This window comes from Nasonia vitripennis (assembly GCF_009193385.2).
Source record: "Nasonia vitripennis strain AsymCx chromosome 4 unlocalized genomic scaffold, Nvit_psr_1.1 chr4_random0008, whole genome shotgun sequence".
NCBI lineage: Eukaryota > Metazoa > Arthropoda > Insecta > Hymenoptera > Pteromalidae > Nasonia > Nasonia vitripennis.
Genome location: NW_022279644.1, coordinates 614,739 through 630,440, shown reverse-complemented (window position 1 = coordinate 630,440; position 15,702 = coordinate 614,739). Strand labels below are relative to the sequence as shown.

Sequence of the window (15,702 nt, the reverse complement as noted above, 5' to 3'; positions counted from 1 at the left end):
AAAGAATATGGTGTACACTCAGGACTTAGTGGTCTTTTTGACTTCGTGTATTTGTAAGTACTCGTCTGCGGGTCGTAAATGCCCTCGTCTGCGGTTAGTGAACGCCCTCGGTTAGTGACTTATACTGCATACTCCACACTCGGTCAAAAAAGCCCACTGTACGCCCTTGATACACAATATACTATTATTTACTGCATTAGGAAAAATGTTGATTTCATGTTTTTATATTATTAATTAATAATCTTATGAGATTTCATTTTTGTAAGATGTATTTCAACAAGCGTATAGTTGTCGCGTCTATAAACAATCACGCGAAATAAATGTATATGAAAGTCCCCCCCCCCCCCCCCCCTATTTTGCGTACTATTATACCAACTAACTTAAAATATTATTTTAGATTGAAATTTTTTGTTAAATTTAGTGTTTATAATCATGTAAATAAACACAATCGCAATTATTAAATACAACGAAGTAAACGTAATTAATTATAAAAAATGCTAATATTAAGAATTAAGACTATTTACAAAGTTATTATGCGTAACCATTTTAATGTATTTGTATAATATAACATAGTGTTACGTCTGACAAGTGCAAAGAAAAAGTGACGGACCCCGGGTTTGAACCGAGATCCTCTGGTTTGAAAGGCTGACCTTCTGTCGTCGCGCCACAGCTGCCACCGCATTGCACTCTTCTACTCGTCTTCTTATAGTATTTAAAAACCCGTGACGTGTGTACACACGTGACAATAGATATGCAAATCAAAGCTGCGCCAGATAAAAAAATTAAAATATTAAATGTCCCTTAAAAATGTAGCCATAAAGTAGCGTATATCCTTAAAATATCAACTAGATAACATTAGATTTGATAATGTCTAAATTTTTAATTTTTTTCGTAAAAGTTATAAATGTAATAAATAAATTTAAAAATATGTTATAATTAATCTTTGCTTGAAAAATATTTGTTAAAAAGATGACTTTTTTCTAAATTAAATGGCTGCACCGTTGCGTATAAATATTGCAAAAGACGCTTCACCTGAAATGACTATAATTTGGAATAGGCTTTGCTAATTTTAACACGCAGATGTACACCCGACGTGAATATTTCTAATCAGCGAGAGAACATTAAGACGGTCAGAAACCAAGTGATCAGAATATATTCACGTCGGGTGTCCACTAGTAAAACACGTTAGTGGCCATGTAATAGAACAAAATTTGGAACAAAGCACGACCGTGGGTCAGTTAGGTCTTATCGGAGAGGAGCTGATTCATGGAACACGAGAACTTGTTCGAGGAGGAAAGCGGACCCAATTTCCTCTCAGATCAGAGAGTGCCAGCTGAACCAACAAGGTGTATGTCTGAAAGATGTCCTTACCAGGGATGCTTCTAAATCGTAAGGTATAAAAATAAGAATTGAATCGAAAAAAGAGGACAAGGGAGTGAGGTGAATAGGATTGGGCACTACTTTAACACAAGAGGATGGAGAGCTCTCACCTACTGAGCTACGTAGGTCGTAAGCAGCAAAGAAAGAGTAGAAAATCATAATGTTGGACATATTAATTATCATACAAAAGTAAAGCGGCGAAAAGTAAAAAGGGCATATTAGAATATGGAGATTGAATACACGTCAAAACAAAGTGACAAATGCGAAGTGTTGTGAAGAGAAGAAAGCAAAGGCTTAGGGACCCTGATTTCTGGTTATTTTATGTATTCCCACACTATCTGACTTTAGACATTATTGGAATAGTCATAGTCACATTTTTCAGCTTTATAGCCAAGAAGAATTTAAAATAGCTGTTGGAGATCAACATTAATTTCCTGCATCAAGGTTTTTATATTAGATTGTTTCGAAATATTACCTGTATTTATTACATTAAATTAAATTATTTTATTAACTTATGTTATGAGATGTTAGACAAGATCAATAAAATGTTTAGATACTTTTACTGACCAGCTGATGCATTAGAAAGTGTAGATTGCTGAGAGCCTTCATCTAACGATGATCCATCCGGACCTGTAGTGATAATAGAAGTTACAGTAGAATTTGATGATGTTGTTATAATGGCTGTTGAGATGGGCACATGAGATAGTATTCCGGATTCAGATGATGGTTCACCGTGTGCTGTTGAATCTATAGTGTTATGATTATTTAACGCAGAAATAACAACTGTATGAGAGTTCGGAGTTGTACTAGGCGGCGGCATCGGGCTGCCATCAACACTAAGAGATTGTGTAGATGTATTTATATGCACCGTTGAATTTATTCCTGTAGCTATATGCTGATTATTTAAATGGCTTGGTGATGGCGCTGGAGGACCCATAGATCCCATAGGTGGACCCATACTACTGATTCCAGTTACCGTTGATGTACCAGACGATATCATACTCGTAGAAAGTCCAGTGACGTACGATTGAGTTGAGTTGGAGCTAGGCGACATTCCGCATGGTATATTGTTTAAGCCTATTTTATGCTGCATAAATAAAATATAATAATTAAATAATATATTATGACACCAGAAAGCGAAGTAAGCTTTTAAAAACAGTAAAATATCATCAATGGAGTTTGAATTACGTGTTGTTTCATGCTTATAAAACAGAACCAATAATAACCGCATATTTGTACTTATTTAAAATAAGAAAAATTTATTTATTTATTAATATGTATGTATTCATCCTACTAAAATCATCTATACGATGTTTTATTTATATTAGAACAAAACAAAGAAAAAAATAATGTATTAAATGTTTAAACATTAAATGAAATAAGGATTTTTATACCAATGAATCTAAATTATTTAAAACGAAAATCATCACTAATTATAATAATTATATTAAATAGTATAACAACGAATAGAAAGATGAAATAAATCGTATTTTATTAAAAAATAAATTTGTATGTTAAATATCAGTTAACTAAATTTTTAATAATTTTCTTTTTAGAATTGTCGAAGTTAATTCAATTTTCTGAAGGTAATGTTCAAGTTTTGTAATGGGACAAAACCAATTAAAATTCTAACAATTAAAAATTTGAAGTACTGAATTTTGATTGATTTAATTGTCTTTGTATTATTGATTTTAAGCAAAATCAAATTTATAGTTATTAGTTAAAGGCGAACACTATCCAGCTGAATACATCACGAATAAATAAATACCAACGAATATTGTTGCGACACGCGACAACCAACTTATTTGTTATGTAATGCGCATGTAAAAAAGAAAAACATAATAGTAACAAAAATCTTGCAAAAAAAGTCCCGCGAATACCTAACTTTGGTCATTTTGCCATGCATTTATTTCTTTTTCGTCTTCAAAAGAAACAAATGCAAGGCTTTTTTGCTATATTTTTTATTTGAAATTTTTTTTCTTTGAAAATCAGTAAAAAGAAACGAGACATTTTTCGAAAAGGTTTGTTATTCAAAAGTATGGCAATTCGGCCGGACTCTTCTGATTGTCTACCTTTTTAAAGGTTCTTTTACTAAATTATTATCCAAAAATTAACTATATTTCATATTAACTTTAGGATTACAATTAGAATAATTACTACGAGCAATTTTTTAATTTTTTCATTGTGCCGACGTTTCGAAGGAATATATCCTTTCTCTTCAGGGCATCTAAAAAATATAGAAGTATACACTAGTTATAAGTTGTAGATTAACAGAATTTAAACAAATAATAACCAACATGTCATACCGATGAAAACACACGTGAGAACTTCGTTGTCACATTGAGATTACAAGTACACTTGTCCAGGGAAGAACTAAACTTTTAAATTGTCAAACGTTAAAAACAAAATTGAAGGTTTAGTTGTAACTGTTATAAACCGTTAAATTCTAGACTTACGAGAGACTGTCGAACAGAGATGTTTCTTGACGAAAATCCGTGATTTTTTCATTTTTTTACTTCCTTATAACTTCTAAAGCTCATCAGCTATATGTATGGCAGTTAAAAAGATTAAAAAAAACAACTATAATTAATTAAAATAATTAAATATCACTTCAAGTTTTTTGAACGAAAGTCAAATTAAAAAGATTTAATTCAAAACTCGAATGGTTGAAATTGACTGTTCGAGTAAAAAATTATAAAAATTAAAAAAAATAAATAAAAATTAGTAATTTTTGTGAAAAATAAATATATTTAAAATTTTTAATTATATCTAATTTCTAATACTTTGATCCTAAAAATAATTAAGCCTGCCCGAAAATAGGCTCACGGGAGAGGCCGATAATAAGATCTGACTACGAAAATCGGCTAGGTTTCTGTGTTTTTTATGATCAACTGTAATTTTTGGTTGCTGTTTAATTAAATTTAGGCTTGGTTAATTGATAACTGGTCTCGAAATCTCAAAAATTTTATTTGGAGAATTAAATTTAATGCATAAGAATGATTTTTTCTTAACACGTAAATGAAAAGGACCTGTTTCCATGCATATAAAGTGAATGGAAAGCTGTTCATTTCGAGCATGGGGGAGGGAATGGCCATTCCCTCCCGTTATTTAAAAACACATAAAATGAATCAAATTTTTAAAAAATTTTGAAAATTTTTGACAGAGTGGCTTACGACTCGTAATGCGCTACTTAGCATTCACTCTATATGCATGAAAACGGGTATTAACAGGCACTTTTTAAAAAAAGTACAGTGTGTAACAAGGGGGGAGGGCAATTTCTACCGCGGATGAGATTTGAGCACTCGTCAATATACTATTGTACAAAGAAACTTTAGGTGTCTAATTTTAGCTTAATTTATATATATATATATATATATATATATATATGAAAAGTATATCTTCATTGCCAGATTATCAAAAAAAGAAGCTATTAAAATAAAAGTAAAAAAATAACCAAAAAGGTATACTTTTGAAAAAGAAAAATCTGAAAAATGTAATGGCAAAATGACTAAAGCAAGATATTTTTTATTTCTATATCGATGCTTACTCTTTATGGTAACACTTATTAGACAATAATGCTAAATACATGTGTGTCCGTGTGTGTATGTCTGCAAATGTGGGTGTGAATTTTTCAATGAGGTAAACTTGCAAAATTCTAATAGGACCTAAAACAATTGTTTGGTTACCGAGGCGACCGTATAATAAAATTATACCTCTCTCAGCGTCTGGACTAATCATAGATTTTGAGCAAAGACATGACATGTTTTCTAATTTATACTTATGGAGGCATGCTCATTTATAAAAGGAAGCAAGCTATTTTGTTCGAAAATAATGTATAAATGCCTACATGCCCGCGGCGCGTACAAAAATGAATGTCTAATCTGTAAAAAAACTCAAACATTGAACTTCTGTAATGGTCCCATTGACATAACTAATTGTTTCTAAAGTATAATATTTTAATAATTATAAAATACATCAAATTGAAAATATCTTCATCTTATTGACCATTTTGCTTTTAGGTACTGTGTAACTCAAATTTATGCCATTAGAAAATCAAACGATTTATATATCGACATGTCACACGACGCATCCAAAGAACATCGTAGAGCACATAATCCTCTTCGACCTCGGTCAACCTTACGTTATCTGACGATACGTAGAACGTAACAAACTTTTTTAAAATTCAAAGCTATAATCACCGGTATCTGTACATCACAGGTGTCCTATACTGAACATATTTCCAGAGTATAAGATCTAATTAAAATTTTGCTGGCCTACATAACTTACACATATGTACACTCATATGCACATTACATACAAAATACAGACATATATATATATATATATATATATATATATATATATATATATATATATATATGTCTGTATTTTAATACATAACAAACTCTTTTTAAATTATATAAACTAAATTGGTTATGAGGCTTTAAAGATACGAGTACAGAAAATTTTTAATACAATACGACTTTATAAGCATGAATACAAAATTAAACTACTTTTAGAGACACACACTTACGGAATATGATGAGTACTGGGCTGCGTTATTAGGTCTGACTGTTTGATATTGGCCATTAGCTGAAGTTTGCGTATTGTTTCCTTGTGGATAATTTTGTGCAAATTGTAAATAAGGACGTATTGACGTATAATTCCCTTGACTTGAATATCCAATCGTCTGATTTGAACCGGAATTTACATAGCTCGTTATTGAGCTTACACTATTTAGACTCGAACCAGAGCCTGATGAAACAGCATTTTGACCACTGCTACTCGGCTTATAATTATGCATGTGAGGTGACGGACCTAAAGTATTTTCATATCCTATATTTCATATATTCATTGTAAAAAATTTAACTTTGATTAAAAATAAAGATGATATTTTTAAAACTATAATTTTCTATTTCTCATAAATTTGTATAAAATAAAAAACGTGTTATTTTTTCGATACAATTTTCTAGTTTGTGATGGACTTAAAAACTTGATTTAAAGTTTCATTGTTTTCAACAAATATTAAATAATTATATTAACTATTTTTTTTATATGCTTTAATTCAATACAGCACTATAGTATGTTACTCGCATTTCTATAATTGTATAATGTTTTTTTTATTTTACTGTACACCAAGAGCAAGAGAGTTTTAGCCCCCGCCCCCTGCAAGTTTTACGCTCAAGCTAAAAAATACCCACTTCTTGCTCTAGGCGTTAAATATATTATTTCATAGCATGCGTTTGTTGTCATTTTCAGAAAAATAGGGACTTAACTAGCCGGTTTTTGTACTGTTGGGCAATAAATAAATCTTTAATTAACACTCAGTAATAATTATCAATTTACATAATTTTAAAAAACTTTAAAATATAGCCAAGTTTATACAATCTACTTTAAAAGTACGTTTGCCGGTATTTTTCGGCATCTGTTATAGATCCTGATTCAATCATATTTTTATTGACAGTTAGTAAGTTATAAACGGGCTCTAATAGCATACGGTTTAGAGTGCGATGCTGTGTAGAGATTAGAGAGTAAAACAAAAACATAATCAATTCTTTGGCACGTAGCTTCTTCTAATCTTTTAAATTGCTTCAATATTAAAATTGCTTTCACCTACGAATGAATTAATTAGTGAAATAAATTGATATTTATACCGTAAGTAGATTTCGATGCAGCGTGCGAAATATGTACTGTTATGCACGCTCGCGTGCTTTTAATCACATTTTTGCTCCCTGTAATAAAAAAAAGTTTATTAAGCATGATTTTGTTTTTTCCCTAAGAAAGAGTCGTGATAGTAATATTTGGAGTTTGTGTAGAACCATCCTAGAAGTGTATTGTACGGTGTTGTTGAGTCAAAAAATAGTGTTTCTAAAGAGGTTTGTATGGATGAGTATGTATCTGAGCTTCCGCTGTAAGTTCGTATTAACTTCAGCTGTCTTGTATACTAACCACCATAGAATCTTAGTGCTATACCAAACATCACTTAGTCGCGATTCCGCAACAGCTACTTTGAGAAAGTTTCTTTAAAAGCCATAATAATTTTTACAATCTGAGATAGTACGCATCGCTAAAAGGAAAAGGCTTTGCTTTCTACATAAGGTACTCCCCTATTTTCAAAGCTATAATAAAACACATGACAGATATCAGAAAATATGGCGGTATTGGGGTAAAAAATGTCCAAATTTTTTGACTGGCTAAAATCTCGTTAAAGTAAGCAAAATATCGGCAAAAAGTCGTTTAAGAATTTTCAGGCAATTTTCAGATCAGAATGCTTTTGTACCTCTCATTCGGCCAGATTGAAGATATCGCCAAAATATCGAAATCATGTGCGGGTATTGGGTATAGTCTTAAGAATTTGAATCGTAAAATAATAGCGTCACTGTGGATTCTTTAAATATACTATTTTTGAATAGTTCTCACTTTGTTCACTATAAGATGACGTTCTTACACACCCATACACGCATATATAATTTTAATGTTTTTAGTCTAATATTAAAATGACTGAGTTTACACTGCACAATTAGTACATTTTAGTTTGTTTTTGTTTTGACTTCCAATTATATTATACATCGAAAGAGAATATAAAATTTATGCTATCAACATATATACGCTTATGGCTGAATTTAGAATTACGTAAGATTATTTAATGTAAATATAACTAATTTAATACAGACTGCTAAAAAATGTATTTCTCTTGTTTTCTAAATCATTTACTTTATTGAATATTTAGTGTTATTTTTAAAACTTTTATAGTATCAGCGTTAAATGAAATTATGTTTCCATATGTTTAAAGATAAATGATTATATTATATTACACCATTATGCTACCAATTATTTCTTTTCAGAAAGTTTTAAAATTTTTCGCCTGCTGAGCACTAACAATTTCAAGTATTTGTAGGTTATTTAATAAAATTCGCGGCTTTTAAATCTAACAAACCAATCACGTTCACTTAGCAAACAGTCAGGATCACATATCAAAGGCTTCACAACAAAGGCCTAGCTTTTTAAAGAAAGGACTGCACAATTACAAATTCGTGCTTCTAACACGCGTCCCTAAATTCTTGTACCAAGCGACTAATCATCAATTAAATGTATCACAACAAAATCTATAACTTTAAAACACGCGCTATAATATGGCGGTGGGATCCTTTGTTAATCGGACTACTTAGATTGATCATTAGTGCCAGGAAACAGATATCTGACGCCTTGACCGCTCTAATCTTGTTTAAGTAGCCTAATTAACATAAGACCCACCGCCATATTAAGGCGCGACTTCTATAAATAGATTGCCCGGTAACTGTACATTTAATTTTTAATCAGCATATTACAAAATAGTTGTTCTAATTAAAATTTAATCAGTCTACGCAATTTGTTTAACTTAATTTTGCATATTTCTTGGAGTACATCAACTCATATTTGGATGCTTACCAAAAAGTGTTTATTATTCTATCAAATTATATAAGCACGAATTCAAATGTTTTTGTTTCATTATTCAGTGATAGCAACGATATTGTTAAATTAATAAATTGTTTTTCTGACTTAATAACTATGCATTATTGATTCATTGATATACTTTAGGTTTTTCTTATTTATTGGTGGTAGTATAGTGTTCAATGTTACTGATAAGAAAATATATATTATTTTAGAATTTGTTTTTTGTGCAGTGATTGTATGTATGGATAATATAGGTGTATTTAAGCTTTTAAAATAAAAATATTTAAGGTAATATACGATATTTAGTGAAATAATTAGTAAGTCTTCAAAAAGCTATACAATAAAAAAGAAGTTAAACAAAATTTCATGATATAGATAAAAAGTTAGAAAAAATAGTGAATATGTCTTACGTTAAGAAGTGCAGTAGATAGATAGAAAAGTGAGTTAGTTACAAGGTTAAAGAGGAAGAAGTGATAAAGTGGGTAAAAAAAGTAAGAAAAGTAGTAGATGGATAGAGTAGCATATATTCCTCTATTATATTAAAATGTGTCTGTGGTAGTCTCAAACTATAAGTTTACTTCATCCCCAAAACTACCCCTCCTTCGGGGTTGGGATAAACCAGAAGTTGCCTGAACGTAGACCGGAAATTGACCGGAAGTGAACCGAAATAATCGAAGTGAATAATCGAAAAAAAAAAAAAAAAAATAACCAGCAATGAACCGAAAATATATCGAAAATGAACAGGAAGTGACCAGAATGATGTATATTTGCTAGACTACTCCTAATGGGTGAATCGGAAATTATCATATACATAGATACATACATACATACACACACACACACGAAAGCACGCACCTACGCACACACACACCCACCGACACCGCGCGGGGATGCCGATACCCCGCATGTGGCGCGTCCCCTGCTGCATGTAGAGACGCAGGTGATATGGAAATAGAGGTTGATGAAGACAGGGATAAGAAAGCTGTTTGCATAACGCAAAGAAATGCGCACTTGGATCGCCTTGGCAGCAGAATCGATGAATTGATGGACTATGTCATGGACAGGCACAATGTGCACAAACAAATTAAAGATCTTGCCCGAATCATAAGAGCAAGCTGTAAGAATCTCTGCAAGGCAGATGATAACTTACAGCAATGCCAACGCCCGGAAACTCATGGGAGGGAAACCGAGACAACCCCAAGTCTTAGATCTCGGAAGGCGAGTACAACAAAGAAAGCCCCAACTACTCCGCAGGATATAAATAGAGAAAATAAAGGAGAGGATAATCAACCTAAAAAGGCAGCGTGGCAGAAAGACGTCAGAAAAAAGTCAAAGAAAAAGGAGAACAAGGCACGCAAAGAGGATAACAGTGTTCCTGGCGTTACAATCTAGAATAGGACCAGCAAGGATAGACCGAAGCGGGCAAGACCTCCCAGAACGGATACTTTAATCATCAAGGCTGCAGAAGAGAACGCACGAGAGAAGTCAAAACCTCAGACTTCTAAAAGCAGTTAAAGCAGTACTAGTGAAAGGCGCCACAATAAAAGCACTCCAGCAAGAAGAAACCATTGAAGTAAGAGATCTGGACATGCTTACCTCAAAAGAGGACATACTAGAAGCACTACAGAAGGAAATTGGCCGAAAAGAACATCATAGAAGACTCTACGATAAGATATCTGCGAAAGACGTACGGTGACACGCAGATTGCAGTGAAACCGGCACCAGCTCAGATAGCGGTCAAGATCATTAAACTATAAAAGATCAGAACAGGATGGGTCAACTGTAGGATCAGGGTGGCTAACCGTAAAAACGATCCGCTTAGGTGTTATAAATGCCTAGAAAATAGAAGCAAGCTTTGCTTCGAATGTGGAAAAGATGGGCACAAAGCAAAGGAGTGTAAGAACCAACCCAAATATGTACTCTGCAAGGGAGGCACAGGTGGGAAGAGTGACCACGCAGTGAAAAAAAGTGCCGGATCTAACTTTAATTGTTTATAAAAAAGTTAGCGTACAAAATTGGTGGCTTTTTTTCAGATATTATTGTTCTACATACTGTTCCTGACCATTTCTAACAATCAAATTGCTATCAGGAATTTTCGCAGCAAAAAACCTAATTTGACTGGCCTTCCGATCGAGCTCCTGACTTCGCAAACGTCGAACGAAAAAATACATGCGTCGCAGTGTCGGTCAGGCTGTAGCGCAGAAGAGGGGAAGCTGCGCACAGTCTGACGCGCGATGCGGCTTGTACAATACATCTTTCTCGGCGCTGTCTACAGCGCCACGGAGCCTGCGAACTATTTTCTGTGTATAGGTAACTGAGTTAAGCCCAGACTTCCTCACCCCACGGGTTGTTCAACGATAGTACCTGTGGAGATCCAGTGTCGCAGAGCTACTTGTGCAGAGCTTGCTTTGCTTACGCATCATAAACACACACACACACACACACAGACACACATATATATATATATATATATATATATATATATCTGTGTGTTTCTTCTTTTATGTGGCGTAGGCAAAACAAGCTCTGTACAAGTAGCCCTCCGACACCGGACCCCACAGGTACTATCGTTGAACAATACTTCCGTGGGGCTCGTTAACTAGCCTTTTCTAGCTTCTCCTTTGAAGTTTGACATTTCTATACATCCCAACTCCCATTCACCTAGGTGAATAGGGGTTCAGAATCAATTTCGTCTTTTTCATTCTGCATCGTCCTGCCGTCTTTTTCATTCTTCATCGTCCAGCCGTCTGCTTCCTGCAGCATCGTCCGGTCGTCTACTTCAAGCAGCATCGATCGTCCATCCTCTGGAAAGACTCAACCCCGACACCTACGTTCCTCTGCATCGGGTGAGGAAGTCTAAGCTCAACTCAGTTACCTATACACAGAAAATAGTTCGCAGGGACGAAAACGATCATTTTCGCTCTTCTTGATTTCCGATTCTCATGTATTATGAACAGGGACTCTTGCTCTACATTTTGTCGGACGCTCGGTCCACTTTATAGGCGCCGAAAATGGTCTTTTTTATGCACGTGTTATGAAAAAACTGTTGCAACTAAATCAGGTCTATCCATTTTAGGTTACATGTTAAAGTAATAAAAAGATCTGGTTTACCATACTTTTTAACTATTGTCATTAAATCTAAAAAGTTTTGTTAAGGTAATATAACTATTTTTACAATTTTTACGTTCTCATTGTTACTTCTATTGTTTAGGTTATCCATCACACCATTGTATAAATCTGTCCTTAACTGGTGTTGATTTTCATATAAAAAAAATAATCTTGAACCTTTAACTTATACTCAAGCATCAACAATTTACTGTTGAGTTAATTTTCCTAATGTAATAAGGATTAATATTGTTTTTAATCCGGATTTTAGGACAATTGTAGCATTGAAATATTGTTTTTGTTATTTTTATTTTTCATATTGGGCATCCAAAACCTTCATTAGGATACATAAGTGGACATGATATAGGATCTACATGTTTACTAATGTACGGTATATTAGTAGGTGCCTTATGTTTTGAATATATACATCTTGATCATCTGGTGGTTGATCATTTCCACCTATAAATACCACAGCTACTTCATCACATTTAGCTGCGTTATATCTACGTTTATCATGATTAGAGTTGCGTGTTAAGTACATTATAATTTCTTTACTATTAAACTCAACGTTGTTTTTTAAACAATTTTGTTTTTCCATTTCGGCTCCGTGCATCATTTTGTATGATTTTGCGTACATTCTTACTTATCGAAAAAAACTATCTAAATCCTTTAATAGCATTTAAAAAAATGTTTGTAACATTAGTTTGTAATTGTGATTGCGATGCGATTTCATTATCAATGATGTATAGTTGCCCATATCTTCTGGCTTCGTTTTCGTCTGTATATAAGGTATAAATTTTGTGGTAAATTTGACCACTTATATAACTTAAGGGCCTTTTCCGAAAAAGCGTTTGTATAATATTATTTAAAAAGTGTTTACTTTCGTCAGTATTTCCAAAAAGTAATTCTTTTAAACGTTAAGGGTAAGTGATATTGTGAGATAATACAACGTTTCCTCTGTTGCAACAATTAGAAAACTTCTAATCACATAATATTTCACATTTGAAATATTTAGCATTACAGAATTCACATATATCACTCATGCTACCCAAATCATTCTCAATAATTGCTGATTCGTCGAAATCAAAATCGAACACAGCATCCAATTTATTTATTGAAATACATTAAAATTTTAAATGGCGTAACCTTTTAATTTTTTGTAGTTATTATTACAATCTCATTAATTTTTAATTTTCTCCAGAGCTATAAATATATATACCTAATCAACCGAACGACGTTAGGAGTAAGGTGAACATGCTAGTATACATATAAATTTCTTTATAAATGCATCTGGAATTTTTTCTGCTGTTTGATCTTTTAAAGGTACTGCAATTCAAAATGTTGACAGTTAATCTTGTATAGAATATACTTATTTTGGTTTTTAATAGTATTTAGCGGAGAAGTTTTAGTTGGGATGTCTGCTATAACCATTGGTTGCCTTATTTTAACTTATTTAAGCTTGTTTCTTTAGCAAGCTTCACAATTTTTTTTCCTTTCTCAATATCCAACCTTAAATTTTCCGAAAAACATTTACTTTGTGATATTATTTTGAATATTTTTTACTGGATTTTTTTACAATACTTTGTGATATTATTTTGAATATTTTTTACTGGATTTCTTTACAATGCATCAGAGTTGGTATTCATTTTTTTCAGTTTGTAGATAATTTTATAAGCATAATCTTATAATTGCAATCTCCACTTTTAAACTCTATTAAAGTAAAGGTTTATGATCTAAAATTATCTTGAATTCGTTAATATAAATGTACTATATATTGTAACAAAGTGCGAAATCAGGTAGATTCGCGCATCGTTAAAATGCGACGTTGCGAAGGGGGAGGCAAAATTCGGCACCTCGCGTAGAAGTCGCGGTCCGTCGGACGAACAGATAGCTTCCGGCTATAGGTGCGAACGCATCAGCTCCCGTGAGACTGACCAAATCGAGCGACGACCAATAGCGTGCAAGAGAGGGTGTGTGTGTGTGTGTGTGTGTGTGTGTGATCGCGAGAAGAAGACGTCTAAGCCAACTCCTGCTACGAGAAGCAAAGACGACCCGGCCTGTCGATCAGCGGCTGAACGAGAGGACGACAGCTCCAGCGAGTAAGCCAGCAACACCACCGACACAGAGTGTGTGGTGTGCGCCTACCGAGAACGGCGACTGCGAGTAAGTAGGGCTAAGCCGTTTTTCTGTATCGCGTCAGCAGTAGCAGCAGCTACAGCTTTGCGACTTGGTGCAGCGACACCGAGTAGCTGCCTTCTTGTTCGCGCGCGTACGTTCCGCGGGATACTCTCCACGCCGAGTCGACATTGATGTGACTCGGCGCACATTTGTATAGAGAAAATATTGGCCGCACAATATATCATTATTTTGTTTTACTTTAATCGGGACTAGCTTGATTTTTTCGAGTTGTTCTCTCCCGTTCCCTACGTCCTCACCGCGAATACCGCCGCCTCCGCTGGTGTTGCAACAAGCGGCTGCAACGCAAAACTGAGAAGCCGGCTCCGCACAGGAGAGTGCGGAGAGATAGCACACGTGCGAACATGACGTTTGCGAAGCAGCTCTCGCAGCTAGCTGCGTTGCAACGCGGGTAAATCAATGACGTTGAAAGAGTTCTCCGCCGCACCGAGGAATTGTGATCCGGTCGGATATTGCCGAGTTTTTCCCCGAAATCGAGCTCCGTTACAATGGCGCCCATCAACGTGTGGATTCGGTGATGAACGCGCGGAAAATTATAGAAGAAAACGCACGCGGGGTCGCCATATAATATTCACGAGCGCAAAATATTCGCAAGAGAGAGAGAACAGTTAGATTTCGGTAGCGTCGCTATAGCGTGTACACAGTACACAGCCGCGGTAGATCGCATAGATACAAGAAGGCCGCGGCGAACGACGTAAACAAACGCGATTCTGTGTTTACGTCGCAGTCAAGCTGTGCGAGCTCGACGGCGTATTCTATACTCGAACCAAAAGTATATTATACGCGCGCGTGTGTACTCGAACCGAGAGTTTAAATACACGCAGGTATATTGGAATTTTTGTGAAAAGCCAGCAGTGCATATCTCTAGGCCGGAGGATAGACCCTAGCTGACACTATTACACAAAATTAAAGTTGACGAATCGGAGTGGCCGCAGTTGGAGCTGACACCAGTTTATCAAGTGCTCTCCGATTCGGACATTTTTGACGAACGAATCACACCGCAGTCTATGGTAGAGACTGAAGTCGACAAATGGGTGCTGAAGCTTTCAAGAGAAGAAGTGAATCGCGCCCTGAAAATGCTGATATTGAAGACATCAGACGACCATAGGAGCAATGTATGGCGTCTGAAGACACGGCAGGTAGGCGACGATATCGAGGAAGATTTCGTCACCGCTAATGAACTTGGCAGAGACATAATTCAAGACGAGAAAGACGTAAGGCTGCTCACGATTTTAGAAATCGCGTTGCCGAGTGTCTACAAAACAGTCGCGGCACGAATGGCACAGGATAGTGGATTCGACGGTGCCGGCGAAGAGTGCGCACAGACCTTTGAGGAAAGCAGCCGAGAGCGAAGACCAGTCGAGAACTGTGAGACAGTTACGTCGAGGATAGACAGCGTTTGGGGGAAGGAAGGACCCTCATCATCCGATGGCCGATGAGAAGAAAAGATCAAGTGAAAACGAAGTCATAACCTCAATGGACCACGCCTCGTCGAGCGAGTCGAGCGAACGCGCAAGGGTGAACGGAAACCCGCGGTCCAGAAAGGCCACTTGCCCCACGAAAAGCAGACACAAAGAGTGCAAGATG

At 35.0% G+C, this 15,702-nt stretch overlaps 1 protein-coding gene across 12 annotated transcripts in view; it reads right to left on the bottom strand.

Moving 5' to 3' along the window:
- Positions 1-15,702, bottom strand: part of LOC100115246 (trithorax group protein osa) — a 411,563-nt gene that overhangs the window by 276,234 nt on the left and 119,627 nt on the right. For 7 of the 12 annotated variants that reach the window (XM_031930083.2, XM_031930084.2, XM_031930085.2 and 4 more), the window contains 3 exons: positions 7,035-7,112; positions 5,915-6,198; positions 1,948-2,467 (listed from right to left, as the gene is read on the bottom strand). The exons of 3 other annotated variants lie outside the window; for them this stretch is intronic. In XM_031930083.2, the coding sequence (XP_031785943.1) occupies positions 1,948-2,467; positions 5,915-6,198; positions 7,035-7,112 (882 nt within the window). The remainder of the gene's footprint in view (positions 1-1,947; positions 2,468-5,914; positions 6,199-7,034; positions 7,113-15,702) is intronic. 2 more of the 12 variants (XM_031930087.2, XM_031930092.2) reach the window with 2 other exon arrangements.